The sequence below is a fragment of the Musa acuminata genome, chromosome BXJ2-10 (genome assembly GCF_036884655.1).
Source record: "Musa acuminata AAA Group cultivar baxijiao chromosome BXJ2-10, Cavendish_Baxijiao_AAA, whole genome shotgun sequence".
In the NCBI taxonomy this organism is placed as follows: domain Eukaryota; kingdom Viridiplantae; phylum Streptophyta; class Magnoliopsida; order Zingiberales; family Musaceae; genus Musa; species Musa acuminata.
This window is the reverse complement of record NC_088347.1, coordinates 21,533,504-21,553,006: the sequence shown is the minus strand read 5'-3', so window position 1 is coordinate 21,553,006 and position 19,503 is coordinate 21,533,504. Positions and strand designations below refer to the sequence as shown.

At 37.9% G+C, this 19,503-nt stretch overlaps 1 protein-coding gene across 1 annotated transcript; it reads right to left on the bottom strand.

Annotated features, from left to right (window-relative positions):
* Window positions 1-3,341: 3,341 nt before the first annotated feature.
* LOC104000200 (squamosa promoter-binding-like protein 10) lies at window positions 3,342-4,424 on the bottom strand. Its single transcript, XM_009422188.3, has 2 exons — window positions 3,910-4,424; window positions 3,342-3,507 (listed from the first exon to the last, which is right to left on the bottom strand). The coding sequence occupies exons 1-2, from the start codon at window positions 4,422-4,424 to the stop codon at window positions 3,342-3,344; spliced, it is 681 nt and encodes a 226-aa protein (XP_009420463.3).
* Window positions 4,425-19,503: the final 15,079 nt, after the last annotated feature.

Here is a 19,503-nt window from a genome sequence, read left to right as displayed (position 1 = left end):
GTTTAACCTCCAAATAATTTTGTTCTAAGATAAAATTTGGTGTGTATTTAGTTTTATATGTCTCATAATTTTATGAAGTTACATGATAATTCAAAATTTTTTAGTTAGCTAGAATAAGAAAATAAAATTCTTTGCATAATTATATGATGGTTTAATTGATACTAACTAGTTTGTTTGATTATAATATGAATTATTAAAATATTTATGGTGAAATCTAGATAAATTTTTAGGTTAAGTATAGTTTATTTTATGAGAAATTTTATCGAATTTTTTCTATAATTATCATCATGAATTATTAAAAATAATAATTTAAGATATATGATTCTTAATTAAGATATCTCATGACTCTATACTCCCAATTTGATAGGTATATTACCCTCTAGCACACTCGATAATTAAGAAATATGATCTTTCACTAGCATCTTTATTTTGAGTTAAATCATGTAAGTATAAGTCTAATTCACTATAAAATAGTGATCGTATACATTATCGTATCCATAATAAATTTTTAAAAGTATACTTCGAATAATATGAATATCATTAGTTAGACAATAGTTGAATGTAAATGTATATATTTTGTAAGTATAAAAATATATGAATTATAATAAAAATATCTTGTATGCGTGCATATATGATAACATATAGTGTGAGAGTACACAAATATGTTATAACATATAATACACATTATATGATTATAACGTACGGTGTGAGACTGTACATATGTATTTATAACATACTATGTAAGAGTGCACGTATAGATTATAATATGAGACATAAAATTCATGAATTTGCTATGCATCTTACGTATATATATATAAGCATTTTGAATTTTTCTATATAGAATTTTACCTCTTTATTTTGCATATATTATGTTGTAGGGTTGTGCTTGCTAAAGAAATTATAGGATGAGTGGTTTACAATTAATATCTTATGCAAATGATTTTGAAATATTATATACATAACTTGATGTATGCTTAACTAAATAAAACTATAAAAAAGGTTTTTACTAAGTGATTACTCACTATAAATCATATTTTTGCAAGTAAGGATACTAGTACTCCACCCAAGTGATTAGATAGGAAAGTGAGCATGTATAAGCCCATGACAACGTAGATATGAACGATGACATGTAGGCATTTTGTATATATAAATTTTAGACATGTTATATTAGTGTTTTTCTTTGATTAGACGTTATAATCATGTAAAAGTATCAAAAACAATATTCATGGGAGAAACTCTATCATTTTATCTAATATATTTGAATGTTTTAATTTTAAGATTATCTATTTTTTGTTGCACTTCTATCTATCGATAATAGTAATGACAATTGAAACGTGACATCCTATTTTAGTCAAGCATATAAAATATGAGTGAACTAGGAGTAAGGTGTTATAGTACCTCCCAAAAGCCTTGCCAAAATTTTCTACTCATTATTTTACCATTTTTCATATTTTCATTTGGCTCATTTATAATATTTTTCAATAACATTTAAAATATATTATTAATATACTAAAAATATTATTGAAAAATATAATAAATGATATAATATCGTGTGACTATTATTACTCAAAGACTATTATAATGTCATATTTTTAGGTTTACAGTTAGTTTGATTAAGATTATGACTCTATTTAAATCATTTACAATGATTTCAAGTAAACTTTATGATATTTTTATTATAGTGACCAAAATATTGTAGGAGACTAAAACACTATAATAAACAAACAAACAAAATTTGAAGGTCAATTTAAATATTTTTAAAATTAAAAAAATATAATGAGGATATCGATTGAAAAATATTCAAAATGTAGATATTTTCTAGGGAAATCATCAATATATATATATATATATATATATATATATATATATATATTTATTTATTTATTTATTTATATATATATCTACTACGATGATAACCCGATGTATTACGTTATCTACTCTAACTCAACCTACCAAGCTTTCTAAGATGACATCAGATTAACTTAGAACCGATAGCAGATAAGATTTCCTCTGCTGCACCTTTGCAACTTTCTCCTCTGTTGTACCTTTGCCGTAGCTTCCTTTTCTGCTATAGCATCACTGTAACTTCCTCCTCTGCTATAACATCACTGTAACTTCCTCCTCTACTATAGATTCTTCCTCTGTTACAGCATTGCTATAGTTTTTCCCATTGATGTAGCTTTCTCCTCTGCTGCAGCCGTTGTCGTCGCAGCCGCAGCAATAACAACAGTAGCGATCTACTCTTGCCCTACTCACAAAGTCTCTAACTCGTAAATTGTTTGCTTTTCATCAAACCAAGATTGTTATCCTTGACAGGAGTACCATCTTACGGGCAAGATTTCTCCAACTATATAAGGAAATCTTTAATCCTCCCTCATAATCTGTATAAATAGGAGATGTATATTTTACTATATTTAAGCTAAAGCTACTTCAATAAAGTTTCTTCGATAAAAAATTTTCTTTTATTCTTTTCAACAAGAATAAATTCGAATCTCATTTTCACTGAGTTGACGAGTTGACCAACGCGATTCGGCACGAAAGCATTCCAAACCCAACCAAAGAAGCAGGACAAGGCAATGAGATCGAAATGAGTGAGACAGAGAGGGATTCCACCTTAATAGAGCTGCTGCGCAGCCTCCCCCGCCAACGAGAGGCACGTAGGAGCAGAAGCTCCTCTCGGGAATACTATATATATATATATATATGTCGACTTAATGTCTTCTGCACTTTGCATGGCTCAATCAAAAAGGTGTAACTCATGGAGAAAAGGATATTCACGCTACATTTCGATTATCTTTTTGTTTTAATCGAATCTACTTAATGATAATTTATGCTTTTATTCAGAAGACAAGAAATGTCATTTGGAATTTTGTTTTCATGGATTCAATATGTTTCAAAATACACAAGTAGTGCCATGGATTGAGGCTTTCGAAGAGGTGATGCATGTGAGTCCATTATATCAGCTACGTGATGGTCAACAAATCATGCTGTGAAGGATCCTTACAACGTCGTTCGTGAAACTCGAAATCAAGAATGGAAGAAATCATTAACACCATCGGTCACCTTTCGCCAAAAGTCACAGAGAGAGAGAGAGAGAGTAGTGAGAGAAGGTGGAATAAGGTTCTGTTGGGAGAAGATGGTCTGTTGCTGCTGTCACGGCTTCTCCTCCGATGCTGCACCAAAGTGTTCTTGACTTCGGTACACAGAGTAAGAGACAGCTGCTGGAAGAGATAAAGCTTGTCCAACCTTCAACTGGGACGTAGCCGCGGCGTCGCTGTTAATGGAGGTGATTCGAAGCACGAGAAGAGGATATCGTGCGCAAAGCAAGCGAGCAAGATTCTTTAGACGTCTGCATGATGACTAAGCTCTTCGATGGAGTTGACTGTGGAACTTTTGGGTATTGTTGTTGGGAGTTGAGACTTCCTCCTCCTCCTCCTGCGGTTGTGGTCGGCCAGCTTCTTCCTGCAGCTTCTTTTGGCCTCGTCAAACTCAGCTAGCACATGAAACCTGTCCACCATTTTGGATAAGATCGAGCAGCAAACGACCAAAACTTGAACTCAGTTTCCATCTACGGTCTCTCTCTCTCGCTCTCTCTCTCTCTCTCTCTCTCTCTCTCTCTCTCTCTCTCTAACATGAGGAAAAGAAGCATCAAATGCAATCAACAAAGAAGAAAGAGAGAGAGAGAGAGAGAGCAGCACTTACTCCAGAAAAGAAATGTGATTTACTAGCTTACATTCCTATGATTCACAAGGAAGGAAAGCAGAAGAAGATAGAGCAACACAAAATAATAAAAGGGAACAGAAGATGAAGAAAGATGAGATCTTTTGGACGGAAAACAATGAATGGAATAAATGCCGAGCTGTCATGTGGGATTTCTTGTTCCGACAAGAGCAACCAAGCGGATATTACCTGCTGCATTGCTGGCAGAACCTCTGGTGCAATCCATGGGCGACGACGGCGGCGGCCTTGAAGTGGAACTCGCACACCTTGTGGCGGCGGTGGTAGTACTTTGCACCGGAGAGGTTGGCACTGCACCCGTCAGCCTGGCAGCGAGGCGGCGTGTGGCTCGGCGAGTGCGCACCTACCGACCTTAATGCGAAGAGGTGGGCTGTCTCGAGGCCGTAGCCGGGAGGAAAGTAGGTCCTGTGGCCCCACAGATTTAGTCCGATTTGGCCTCCGGGGACCGGTTCCACCGCGTTCTTCGGCACGGTGGGTGGTGGCCAACAGAAGAGGAGGTTGTTCATGGGGAGGAGAGGAGGTGGGCAATCCGGAATGGGAGTGTTGGGGAAGAAGGTGTGGTTGGTGTCATGGTGGTGGGAGCTGGCCTCGCAGTCCCAAAGATGACGCTTTCGGCTGCTGCCTTCCAGCCCAGCAAAGGACGACGTGGAAAGGACGTAGGCCTCACCGGAGCTGGACCAGTTCATCCTCTTCTCATCAACTGACTTCTAGAGAGAGAAAGAGAGGATAAAGAAGAGGTCACTCAGAAGTAGAAGTAAGCCTCCGGCCTCTGCCGTTTCTCCCAACTTTCTTCTCTGTGGTTTGTTTTGGACTCAGGGAAGTGTGGAGTGAAAGAGATGAAAGCAGTAGTGATGGCTATATAAGAGAGACGAAAGCAGTAGTGACGTCTACATGAGAGAGAGAGAGAGAGAGAGAGAGAGAGAGAAATGGGTCACTGTTATTATTACAGCTGCTGCTTGTAACTCCAAATGCTCCTCTTTTGCAGGTGGGATTATGAGGAAGGAGACATGGCTCTGGTGCTTCCGTAGGTCAGAAAGAAGGCAGGAGGCCGTTCACGTGGAGAGACGAGAGCCATGAAGCATTCGAAGGACCATTCCACCGGTTCCTCTCTCGTTTCACGATTCTTGGCTATCGGCATGCAACACTGTGAGAGAAACTGATGGTGATGGGGGTACTGTGCGAAGTGAAGGAAACCCTTATGCTTCTCATGTTCCTTTTGTTGAACTTTGACTTCTCTTGCTTCTTCCAAGTTCGGTCGCTTTGACATTTGGAGCGAGGTTGCCTCATCCCACTCCTCGTTTTCTCCATGCCCTGTAGGCTTTGTCTGGATCCAAGACTTGCCAAGTAATGTTCACCATGCAAGTTGGTACCAAGCAGCTCAAGGTTGCACTTGATTCCTTACTATGCCACGTTTCAGAGCTTCATGTTACTCTCATGGATGGAAGGGCAAGTGATCGAAGCCTAACTTCCCATCATCTTTTCTTCTCAAGAGGAAGAGGAATTGCGTCGTATGGAAGGCACAAAAAGAGAGACCGGGGAAAAAAGAGTTCGTTCTCCACACCAATCACACCATTGACTAGAGGAAAAGACAAGGCACACCGATCATGCCTGTTCGACGTAATGCCACAGTGAATGAACAGCTTGTCACTTTGCGCATGTGCGTCACAAATTAGAACAGCAGAACTATTTCGTCGGTAAGCATACTTCAATACATGTTAAGACCGCATTATTTTTGTGCTGTCTATATTTGAGGCCGATATGATCACTTGTTTTGCATGAACTCGCTGTAGATTCGTTATTCGGTATTAATGTATCGATAAGGTGTAGCCACGTTGGTTAGGGATTGGCCCACATTATGTCATGATGTCGGTAATGCCGGCTAACGTTCTCCTAAACAGTGCTTTCCGTTGCTTTCTCGTTTCCAACTATTAGCCGTGAAAAAGATGATGATATCATTTGAGATAATATATATTTATATAAATTTTAGGAAAGAGATCTTTTCATATATTTTATAGTGATTGATCTTTTAATTTATAAATTGATTAAGGATTAAAATATATGAGGAATATAAAATTGATATTTCATATTTATCTATATCATGATCTTTTATCATGCTATGGTAAGATTGAAATTCTATTAACGATGCAAGAAACTATAAGAGCGAGTTAGTTAATTAGTCAGAAATATAGACATAAGAAACACGTAGTTTACATCTTATATCTTCATCTCTAACAAAATAAAAGTTGATAATATGTTTCATGTGAGAGTGAAATATCATGTTGGAGCATAGGTAGGCGGTGTTGGGAAATCTGGGGTAGCATCATATGTACAACGAAAAGACAGAAAACAAAAATATTATATTTTCACAAAAAAATAGTTTCTTGTCGTCGTGCGAAGATTGGTGTCTAAAAGCCCACAAAACCGAAAAACTACACGTGTGAAGAGATATATGTCACCTAGGGAAATCATATATTCCTAGAATCCTACAGATCTGTGGGAGAGGATGAAGAAGGTTAATTATCCTCCTCTTTAGTGGTGATCCACATGGTAGGAACTACGAAGACGCTCCTTAAATCACCACATGATCTTCCTTTCTACACGCACCACGGGATCAAGAAGGGGCTAGCCCTTCTTGTTATCTACACACCCCAACTAGGGGCTGCTAGCTGAGGAGAGGAGAGGAGTATAGGAGATGAGATGGCAGCCAAAAGGGGTCTAGCCTATGGCCCTTTTGGTTCTTTCCTATTTATATAGGTTCATTGTCAACTTAACCATAATAGATTCTGTCCTATTGTGTACTTGATCTATATCCAATTACCTAAGTCACTTGGATTAGTGGATCTCTACTCAATAATCTCTCGTTAGCTTTTATTGGATATTATCCATAAAATCCAATAACTCATGGGTTTACTAGATATCCAATAAGATATGAGCTCCAACGGATATCTCATATCCGAATCTCTACTCGTTGTAACATATACCATATGCGTGTGACCCTCTAGGCCTAATATCGAGCTAACCGTGAGTTATACTTATTAGAACACCTTCTAGCTTAGTTAATTATTATCTACATAATACTAGTTACAAATGCCCTACAAGTTAATTATTATCTCCATAATTCTAGTCAATCATATGAGTGATATCACGTGTGATATTATACGTATTATTTTTGCTCATTATATTATTTGGTATTTTATCACTTTATATATATATATATATATATATATATATATATATATATATATATATATATATATACTGATGTCATAGATCCTAAATAATCTTGGTCATAAGTTACTCGGGAGAGACATCAAGATAATCGGATAGATTGGTGTACTATACATCTATACATATAATGGATGCATTTGGTCATGTAACTGCTCGTGTGGGGATAATAGGACTATAGTGCATGTGCTTATTGGAGGATGAGTTCACTGATTGTTCCTCTCAATTGGAGAATGCGTTTACTGATTGTTCCGTTCACAGAATTATAGATGGTTAATGATAACCTTATTGTTAGACAACGATTTCGTTGTATCAGTTGTGTATCTGGTCATTAGACTTAAGCCACAAAGGATGTCTTGTATGAATACTCCACTCTTTGATACCGGACTTACAGGCTTGAAAGTTTCAGATCTAGCACAACCGGTTATCAAGAGTGGTAGCCAACCTTATTAGGGCTATTGAGTGTCGATAGAGAATCATCCACTCTCGATGTCAAAAGAAAAATATCATATGTTTTCTTACTCAAACAAATCCCTAACCATGGTTGTTCGGATTGAGAGAGAGAAAGGGTTCTTCGAGAGAATCCAATTAGAGCGAGACTCGAATAGAAACTATATGGGCATGACAGTACCATGCGCGGTATATGGTCTCTGGGGTATCAGATAGATAAGGAACTATAAATACACGGTATTTAAGGATAAATATATCTATTAGATTGGATTCTCCTATATAGCATGAGGACTGCGGAGTAGTGGCCTAGTACGTCCGCAATCGATGAGTCGAGTGAATTATAATGAAGATAATAATTTATTGTGCTAGGAGTTCTAATAGGTATTATATATATATATATATATATATATATATATATATATATATATATATATATATATATATATATATATATATATATATATATATATATAAGGGGACTAAAGGTTTATGGGCTAGAGCTTCTGTTGGTTGCCACATCCTATTCTCCTCTCCCCTTCTCCTTCTAAGATAACAGGTATGAAGATTTGAGGAGTATCATCGTAGCCCTGCTAAGTGAATTACCACTAGAGAGGATGACGCTTAACCTCCTTTACCCTCTCCTACAGATACACAGGGATTTAGGGATATATGATCTCCCTAGGGTAAAACATAATCTTTCATATATGTAATTTTCGGTTTTGAAGAATTTGCACACTAATCTTCGCATGACGATAAACACAATTTATAGGAAATTTAGGGATTTTTGTTTTTTGTTTTCTGTTTTTCCGCTGCGCATGTGATGTTGCCCCTAGATTTTCCTACAGTGGTATCAGAGCCAGGTTGTTCATATGAAAGATTGGTTTTGAACTATATATATTGTGTTTTATGAAGACTTTTATCATCAAAATCGTTGACACAAAAGGTAAGAGAGGGCAACAATTGTTGTTGCTCTCGTAGGTTGACCAATGGCTGCTTGCAGCCTTGGCCGAGGCCTGGCCACTTGTAGCCAGTAGTATGCGAGCCGCAGGCATAAAGCCGCGGGGGCAATGATGCTTGCGAGCACTGTCCATGCGAGCAAAGCCGCCCGTCCGCGGGGGCGCCCACCTATAAGGGCGCCCCCTCCCTTGGCGTTGTGGCCACTATCGGTAAGGTGGTGGTGGCCACAACGCAGCAGTAGGGATGGGGTTAGAGCATTTTGGGTAAAAGAATAATTTTACCCGTCGGAATATGAGAAATCTCATGTTTTGTCCTTTTATTCAAATTATAAAAATACCCCTTATAATTTAGAAAATTTTCTATATATCCTTAATTTTTTAAAAAAAATTAATTAAATAAATAGTTTCATTAACTATTATTATTATTATTATTATTATTATTATTATTATTATTATTATTATCTAGTAGTTCTACGTACTGATAATGTGTACATGTGATATATGATGTAGACGATGTTGAATCTCGTATTTTGATGATGAAACTACTTGATATATATTTATGATTTAATCTGCGTTTTGAGTGACGCAGGATGCTTCGGTCAGGATGAGACAATTAAAGCAGGAAAATCATGTTGTGCCAAAGGAACATGTCAGAAGATTTGACGTCGGGCCGGTGGATCGGTCGACGTATCGACAGAAGGCTTCGGGCCGAGGACTCGGGCATCGAGCCAAGAAGAGCGGGTATTGTGCCAAGGATATCGGAGTTGCGGAGTCAACTGGCCGATTGGGCAATAGGCTGTAGGAGAGGACGATGCGTCGAAGAATCGGACGAAGCGTCGAGGGACCAATGACATGCCGGACAACTTGGTTAATTGCTTAGGATTAATTGTCTCGATCGAAGTTTTGTTTTAAGTGTGTAGGATTAACTACGATGGAAGTTAGACATGCAGCAGGAGTTGCGCCGGAGTCAAGACAATGATCACGTTGGGAGTTCGAGAGTTCGACGGAAGTTTGGACAATCGTCGGAGGTTCTGCGGGAACGAATCCGAGAAGTCCAGGAGCTTGCCAAAAGAAGCTCGTCGGAACTCGCCAAGTGGATCGTCGTAAGTCCAGGAGTATGCTGGAAGTCCGCAGGAGTATCACCGAGGGTTCATCGGATGATCGACGAAAGTTCGCCGGAAACTCGTCGGAAGAAGCGATTGACACACCGGAGCAAGCTGCAGAGATTGTCTTAGGATTAATCGTAGTTAGCACATTGATTAAGTTGGAAATGGGAGGTGATCCCATTAACTTAGTCTTGGGGCAATTGGGCCCCTGAAAAACCCAAGTTGGGCCGAATGGATCTACCCATTCGGACCCTGATTGCACTGGGCGGTGCAACCGCCCAAGCCAGGAGGTAGCACCGCCTGGGCTAAGTCTCCCAGGGAGACTGGGCGGTGCAACCGCCCCAGCCAGGAGGTGGCACCGCCTGGGCTCAGTCTCCGAGCGAGACTGGGCGGTGCAACCTCCACTGACAGAGAGGTAGCACCGCCTGAGCTCGGTCTTCGAGCTCTGGCAGGCGGTGCAACCACCTCAGTCAGGAGGTGCAACCGCCTGGGCTCAGTCTCCGAGCCAGACTGAGGCAGTGCAACCGCCCCTGACAGAGAGGTGCAACCGCCTGGGCTTAATCTTCGAGCTCTGCCAGGCGGTGCAACCGCTCCAGTCAGGAGGTGCAACCGCCTGATCCCGAAATTCCGGGATTTGATGGTTTTGAGCTCCAAATTTGAACTGGGTTGGGGCCTATAAATACCCCACCCATTCATCACAGAAAGTAAAGAGACACACACCGAAATCTTGATCTTTTATGTGATTCTTAGAGCTCAAAATTGTTGTAAATGCCAAAAGTTCTCCTCTTTCTGTTCTTCAAGTTTTGAGTTGTAAAGAGAGGAGAGAAAACTCCTGTAAGGGTTGTCTCCTGAGCCCGTCAAAAAGAGTGAAATTGTAAAAGGGCAGTTGGCCTTCGCCTATTGAAGGAAGACCTCTAGTTGACGTCGGTGACCTCGTCGGTGGAGGAAGCCAAAAGTGGAGTAGGTCAAGATTGACCGAACCACTCTAAATCTCGGTTTGCATTTACTTTTGAGCATTTTATCTTTACTGCAAACCTCGTAAATAGCTACTGCCTTCTGCGCTTTTACGAACGAGTTTCTAAGTTCAGAACTTTCCGAATCTGCGTTTAGATGTAAATCGACGTTTTCATACGATCATTACATTTCAGTTTACGTTTACGTTTTGACTCCAATTATAACTGCAAACTGCCTTCTGTGCATTTACAAAACATATCTCAAAGTTCAGTATCTTCAAAGTTGACGTTTAGACGTAAACCGGTTTTATCGTACGAACATCGGATTTCAGTTTGCGCTTGCATTCTGATTTTTATCATAAACTGCAAATTGCCTCTGTAGATCTACTTTAACTTCATCTCGCTTAATCTTAAGCTAAAGTAGTCTTAGAATCGGATTTTACATCAAAATCGTTTTTGTCGTTCGAACGCAGCTTTCGATTTTAATCGTAGAAACTTTTCCGCTGCACTAATTCACCCCCCCCTCTTAGTGCTCTTGATCCTAACAATTGGTATCAGAGCCCGGTTTTTCTCATTTCGGATTTACACCCGAGAGAAATGGCTCTTCATGGCCTTCAAGAGGGCTTTTCGGTCTTTCGTCCACCGTTGTTTAACGGATTGGACTACACTTATTGGAAAACTCGAATGAGAGTTTTCTTGATTTCTACGAATTTAGATTTATGGAATATCATTGAAAACGGTTTTCAACTTCCCTCTAAACCGATGAACGAATGGTCGGATTTGGAGAAGAAGTATTTTTCTTTAAACGCAAAGGCTATGAATGCCTTATTTTGCGCTTTGGACAAAAATGAGTTCAATCGGATTTCTACGTGCGAAACGGCTTTTGACATTTGGCGAACACTTGAAATCACGCACGAGGGAACTAGTAGAGTCAAAGACTCGAAAGTTCACTTTTTATTGCATGATTTTGAGCTTTTTCGAATGCAACCAAGCGAGACTATAGGCGACATGTACACCCGTTTCACGGATGTCGTCAATAGTTTAAGAGCTCTTGGAAAATGTTATTCGGATTTTGAACTCGTAAACAAAATTTTGCGTTCTCTTTATAAGAAGTGGGATTCAAAAGTAACTGCAATACAAGAAGCTAAAAACCTAAACAACTTACCACTTGAAGAACTAATTGGTTCGTTGATGACATATGAAATAGTGCACGATGCACATGATGAACATGTTGAACACAATCATCTTACAAAGAACAGGAAGGATTTGGAACTCCAGACAAATGAATGCCACTTGAGCGATGACTCAAGTGATGAGGACAATGATGAACTTGAACTTCGAACACTAAATCTTAATAGTTTATTAAACAAAAATCTAAAATAGACAATGAACTTGAACGAAGGAAGAGGCCAAAGAAGAGGAAGACAACCAAGGATGAATCAAGAACTTCCAAAGATGAAATGGCGAATTGGGCTTTGACGGGCTTCGACTACAAGGTAAGTAACTCAACTCTCTTGAATTATTTCGAAATTACATGATACTCTTCATAATACATTTTCTTTTTAATATAGAATTAATTTTCTTAAAAATTACATGTTAAAAAAAATAATATATATATATATATGATGAAAATGAAAATTTTATGATCATGCTAGTAATTTTGAAAATAATCATGAAAAATACATATTTTATGATAAACAAACAAAATGATTTTGATTGAAAATATGAAATCATGCTTGATGATATAATGATGTTTTGATACCCATGATTTTATTCTATGCATAAGATTTTAAAAAATCATGTTTATTGGTTTTATAATTATGGATGATGAATCTTGCGATTTTCGATTTTCACGGTAATGAAAGTGCCTTATTGATCTTTGTCGTAATAAAACTTGCACTTTCAATTTTAAAACATGCTACATGTTTGGCATAGATGAAATAAAATCATATGAACTAAAACAACTAAAAAGAGAAAAGTATGTTTCTTAAAAATTTATTTTTCTCTACCGTATTGACTTTTTCACTAAGAGATCAATAAAATTATCTATGCCATTTTGAATCTCTTGAAAGTAATGTTGAGATTTTGATGATGTGCTCTTATTGAAATTTATTGAAATGAATTGTGATTTCTTGGAATTATAACTTGAGAATTCTTTTTATAAATCAAAATAACTTACTGTGATTCTTTCTTTTTGCTATTTGAGTTATCTAAAAAGAATCATAATATGTCTCTTAATATTCATAATTTGTCTACATGATTCGTAAATCTCATTACCAACTCTTCTTGATATTCCTTATGTGATGATATGAATACATGAGATATTCATTAATTTGTTTTGATGTATACAAATGAAAAGTTATGATCATGCATGGTAAGATATAATTTGACAAAATTGATACCATCATGATATGAAGCATTTATGATTTGCAATGATGCATGCAATACTTGAGCTATTTAATTATGATGTGATGTATTGTATATGATGTAAATCATGATTTAAAATTCTATGAGTTGTTACTAAAATGATGTATGTTGATTTAATGTCATGAATACTCTAAATGATGAATGTTTGGTATCATGATTAAAATGTTGATAAATAGTTAAAAATTTAAGTATCATGTATGATATGCTCATAATATTGATTGATTTATTCAGTATCATGCATGAATGAAATATAAGGTTTTTGAAATTGTGCATGTTCGAATTTGAAAATATAATGATGCACAAATAAGATTGAAACCTTCCCTTATCATGATTTAGAAATTAATGTAAAGGGTCTTCCCTTCTCTTTCCCAATGACATAGGGGGAGAAAGAGTTGCTAATGTGCATATCTCAAAAAGAAAATTGCTAGCTTTCGTGTCTTAAAATGTTAAAAATTTTTGCTAGCTTGTATATTGTAAACTTGCTATCGTACTATCATGATGATGAGCATGTCTTATCTTCATAATTGTATTTGAAAAACTATGGCACAAATATGTCCGAATGATTGAACTTGTTAAAATTAATTTTCGGACTTTCTTGATTGAATGATCAAATCACTTGATTGGCATAATGATTTACACAAATACACGTTGGAAAATTATGTGCTTGAATACAAAACTTCCATGATAACAAGCATGCTTTACCTTCATGATTGTAATTGAATATCTATAGCAAAACCTTGTCCGAATGCAAGAAAGAGTCAAATTTCATTTTCGGATTCTCTTGATCCTAACATATCAAGTTTACTCTCTTCCAAACTTAACAAGCATATGCCATATCAAGTTTAGTTCATATCATTGATTTTTGACATATGTAATCAACTAGCAAATACATCTCTCATACACATATCATGTGAAAATTATTTTTTGAGAAATAGATTTGATGAATATGGATGAAAGTGTTTTTACTTGCAAGGATTTGTTTCACAAACATATCTTGGTCCTTGTAAAAATGAAGCATGATTTAATCTCTCATCGATTCTAACTTCACTCGAAGTAAACTCACAAATAGCATGTATCACAAATAGTCTTCCTCCTTCATGCAAAAAGATAATAATAGATAAAAAAGGAAGAAGTTTTCAAAGCTATCTCCATGTCATGCTTTCCTTGAGATGTTTGTATAATCGATATCCTATCACTCACCGTTGGAAAATGACATGAACCTATTTATGACATGAATAATAACAAGCACTTATGCTTAAAATTTGCTTATATCGTTCTCTGTTTTGTTGATAACAAAGGGGGAGAAATATATGAATTGATGCTATGAACATTGATGCTATGCTTGCATCATCAAGAGATATATGAATTGATATGATTGCCATATTTGCAATGCTTGCATCATTAAGAGATAGTGCCAAACTTGCATTATGCCATGTTTGCATCATACGTTAAGATATCAAGAACTTGCATCGTAATTTTACGCATTGATATCTTACCATGTGATGAAATGCTATAATTGATAAACACTTGAAATGTTTGCGTTATGATATCAAAAGCTTACGTCACAATTTTTCATGTTGACATTTGATAATAGCAAACTTGCATGATGATAAAACTTGATATTATGTTTTTCATGCAATGAGTTGAACCAATATCACAAACACTTGATTGCGGTACTTCTCCTTTTTGTTGATGACAAAGGGGGAGAAGTATGTTGATGACATGACATGTTATGCATAAGTTAATGCATAAGTTCATGATGACGTGTTGCAAGTATTCATGATTAATATTGCAATGACTTGAATTCAGTTTAAATTCAAGATTCTATCAATATGGCATATTGATAGGGGGAGTTTGTTTAAACTCCGGGAGTTAAGTTTAACTCCGTCGTCAAGTGGTTGTCATCATCAAAAAGGGGGAGATTGTTGAATCTCGTATTTTGATGATGAAACTACTTGATATATGTTTATGATTTAATCTGCGTTTTGAGTGACGCAGGATGCTTCGGTCAGGATGAGACAATTAAAGGAGGAAAATCATGTTGTGCCGAAGGAACATGTCAGAAGATTGGACGTCGGGCCGGTGGATCGATCGACGTAACGACAGAAGGCTTCGGGCCGAGGACTCAGGCATCGGGCCAAGAAGAGCGGGTATTGTGCCAAGGATATCGGAGTTGCGGAGTCAACTGGCCGATTGGGCAATAGGCTGCAGGAGAGGACGATGTGCCAAAGAATCGGATGAAGCGTCGAGGGACCAATGACATGCCGGACAACTTGGTTAATTACTTAGGATTAATTGTCTCGATCGAAGTTTTGTTTTAAGTGTGCAGGATTAACTACGATGGAAGTTAGACATGCAGCAGGAGTTGCGCCGGAGTCAAGACAATGATCACGTTGGGAGTTCGAGAGTTCGACGGAAGTTCGGACAGTCGTCGGAGGTTTTGCGGGAACAAATCCGAGAAGTCCAGGAGCTTGCCAAAAGAAGCTCGTCGGAACTTGCTAAGTGGATCATCGCAAGTCCAAGAGTATGCTGGAAGTCCGCAGGAGTATCACCGAGGGTTCATCGGATGATCGACGGAAACTCGCCGGAAGAAGCGATTGACTTACCAGAGCAAGCTACAGAGATTATCTTAGGATTAATCATAGTTAGCACATTGATTAAGTTGGAAATGGGAGGTGATCCCATTAACTTAGTCTTGGGGCAATTGGGCCCCTGAAAAACCCAAGTTGGGCCGAATGGATCTACCCATTCGGACCCTGATTGCACTGGGCGGTGCAACCGCCCAAGCCAGGAGGTAGCACCGCCTGGGCTAAGTCTCCCAGGGAGACTGGGCGGTGCAACCGCCCCAGCCAGGAGGTGGCACCGCTTGGGCTCAGTCTCAGAGCGAGACTGGGCGGTGCAACCTCCACTGACAGAGAGGTAGCACCGCCTGAGCTCGGTCTTCGAGCTCTGGCAAGCGGTGCAACCGCCTCAGTCAAGAGGTGCAACCGCCTGGGCTCAGTCTCTGAGCCAGACTGAGGCGGTGCAACCTCCCATGACAGAGAGGTGCAACCGCCTGGGCTCAGTCTTCGAGCTCTGCCAGGCGGTGCAACCGCTCCAGTCAGGAGGTGCAACCGCTTGATCCCGGAATTCTGGGATTTGATGGTTTTGAGCTCCAAATTTGAACTGGGTTGGGGCCTATAAATACCCCACCCATTCAGCACAGAAAGTAAAGAGACACACACCGAAATCTTGATCTTTTCTGTGATTCTTAGAGCTCAAAATTGTTGTAAAGGCCAAAAGTTCTCCTCTTTCTGTTCTTCAAGTTTTGAGTTGTAAAGAGAGGAGAGAAAAGTCCTGTAAGGGTTGTCTCCTGAGCCCGTATAAAAGAGTGAAACTGTAAAAGGGCAGTTGGCCTTCGCCTATTGAAGGAAGGCCTCTAGTTGACGTCGGTGACCTCGTCGGTGGAGGAAGCCAAAAGTGGAGTAGGTCAAGATTGACCGAACCACTCTAAATCTCGGTTTGCATTTACTTTTGAGCATTTTATCTTTACTGCAAACCTCCTAAATAGCTACTGTCTTCTGCGCTTTTACGAACGAGTTTCTAAGTTCAGAACTTTCCGAATCTGCGTTTAGATGTAAATCGATGTTTTCATACGATCATTACATTTCAGTTTACGTTTACGTTTTGACTCTAATTATAATTGCAAACTGCCTTCTGTGCATTTACAAAACATATCTCAAAGTTCAGTATCTTCAAAGTTGACGTTTAGACGTAAACCGGTTCTATCGTACGAACATCGGATTTCAGTTTGCGCTTGCATTCTGATTTTTATCATAAACTGCAAACTGCCTCTGTAGATCTACTTTAACTTCATCTCGCTTAATCTTAAGCTAAAGTAGTCTTAGAATCGGATTTTACATCAAAATCGTTTTTGTCGTTCGAACGTAGCTTTCGATTTTAATCGCAGAAACTTTTCCGCTACACTAATTCACCCCCCCCCCCTCTTAGTGCTCTTGATCCTAACAGACGAATGATTATGAACCATGTGATGTGATTATTATTATTATTGAGGCATGCGAGCCACCATTTTACTTCTCTCGGGCTTACGTGCTTATGATGAAGTTGTAATCATACGAGGAGATGCAACGGGAGCGTGGAAGCGATAGCGAGACCCACGAGACCGAGACGAACGATCACGACACATGAAAATGCGTCTAGATGCCAACAGAACTAACGAGGACGAGATGAACGATCATAAGGCATAGAGATGCGTCGTTGCACATATAGATCTTGATGTGAGTGATTAGGCCCACTGGCTTGGGCTTCATCACATTAGGCTGTGGTCTATGATCATATGGTGTGATTGCTTATGTGATGTGTAATTGCTTATACACCTATTAGATATGTATATATATTTATATGAGGTGTAGATATATATTAAATATATATGTGTGTGATATATCATATTAGAAGACCAAATTAAAATCCCCTCTTTCGATAATATTAAGTCGGTAAATGTGAGGCAATTAGATTGACCCATATGACCTCCCATCGTTATAGGTAGGGATCGATTCTCAACGTAGATTGAGTTGGTCGAGTCTCTCGAAGCTCATCTATATCATGAATAACTATCTTGCCAATGATATAAAGATGTCACCGGTGACTTGAGGACATGATATTATTGGTTGAGTCCCTCAAGGGTATATCATTGAATCAAACTCATCTTGTAACAATGGTGTTGACTTAATCAAACATCATGATTGGTCGAGTCCCTTGAGACCATGGTGGTTCGTAGGTCGAAAAGAACGAGAATCATAAAGAGTTATAATCGGTAAGAGTTGCCTACCTTTTGGGTTTAGTGTGATTGGTCGAGTTCCTCGAGGTTACGATCTCCATTAGAAGTTTGCTAGAGACTTTCGTTTCATATGCTGAGGGTATCGCGTGACTTGCTAGAAAGATAGTGGGAGTATATTAAGATACAAGTTCATATCTTATTTATTTTTCTATGAAATTTGTATGTTATTTATTTCTGTTACATCTTTATTTTTAGAATATATCACTTTCAAATCCCTTACATGACATAATTGATGTCAACTGCCTCATTAGTCCGAATTATACGGATTGACTCTGCAACTTGAGAATTATTCTCACGGTGGAGAAAATCGCGTACGTCCTTGATACAGTAATGCATGTGCCCGAGAAAGCGGCAAGCGAGGATGAGATCACTCGCTATGTGAAGTACATAGATAACTCTACTCTTGCTCAGTGTTACATATTAGGCTACATGACTCCTAAGTTACAAAGACAACATGAAAGATGGATGTTAGATTCATTCTCCTACATGTCAATAAACTATTTGAGAAATATAGAAAGACTCAATGATATGAGATATTCAAGAGTCTCTTCCATGCTATGATGACTAAGAGGACACCGTTTCAGAACAGTGTCATAAAGATGATTGAATGAATAAAAAAACTCACAGGTCTATAAATGGTCATAGTGGATAACTTATGTATAGATCTTATACTTCAGTCCATATCAGATTCCTTTTTATAATTAATAATAAATTTTAATATGAACAAACTTAAGGTGACTCTCCTTGAGCTCATCAATATGTTGAGTAAGGTAGAGATCACTGTTAAGAAAGAGAAGTTGGTTTTTAATACTGGTGAGACCAAAAAGAAATGGAAAGTAGAAAAGTCCCTTAAGAAGGGCAAGGGCAGACCAGGTATAGCAAAGGTTGCTTAAAAAGACCCGACAAAGGATAAAGGCCAGTGCTTCCATTATGGCAAAGATCGACACTAGAAAAGAAACTACAAAGAGTACATTGTAGAGAGGGCGAAACAGAAGTTTTGAGAAACTTTAAGTACATTCACGATTAGTTTTTATTTATCAGACACATGGGTATTGGATACCGGTAGTGCTTATTGGTAGTCATAGGTACCATGCAAGTCAATCACGTGAGTGATGACATGTGTGACTTGACACAGTCTTTTTGCTTATTATATTTTAGCTTTTATCACTTTATATTGCTTGTTGCATATATATATATATATATATATATATATATATATATATATATATATATATATATATATATATATATATATATATATATATATATATATATATATATATATATATATATATATATATATATAGTGATGTATTTGGATATGTGTAATGAGAATCATATCATGATGAGATCACGATAATGAGACTGATTCACCTTTAAACATAGATTCTAAATAATTTCGATCATATGTTACTCAAGAAAGACATCGAGATAATTGGATATACTGGTGTGTTGTATACCCATCTATATGATGGATGCAATTAGTCTCATAGTTGCTCATGTGGAGACATTAGGGATACAATACAAGTGCTCAATGGGGAATGGGTTTACTTATTGATCCGCTTACGAAATGCTGAATGGTTGATGATGCCTTATTGTCAAACATCAATTCTGTAATTCTAGTGGTATATCTAGTCCTTAGACTTGAGACACCAAGAATATCCTGCATGAGTGCTCCACTCTTTGATACTGAACTTAGTTTAGATGTCCTAGATCTAGCATAGCCGATCATTGGGAGTGATAGTCAACCTTACGAGGGCTATTTAGTATCGATAGAGGATCATCTACTCTCGGTGTCATAAGAGAAATGT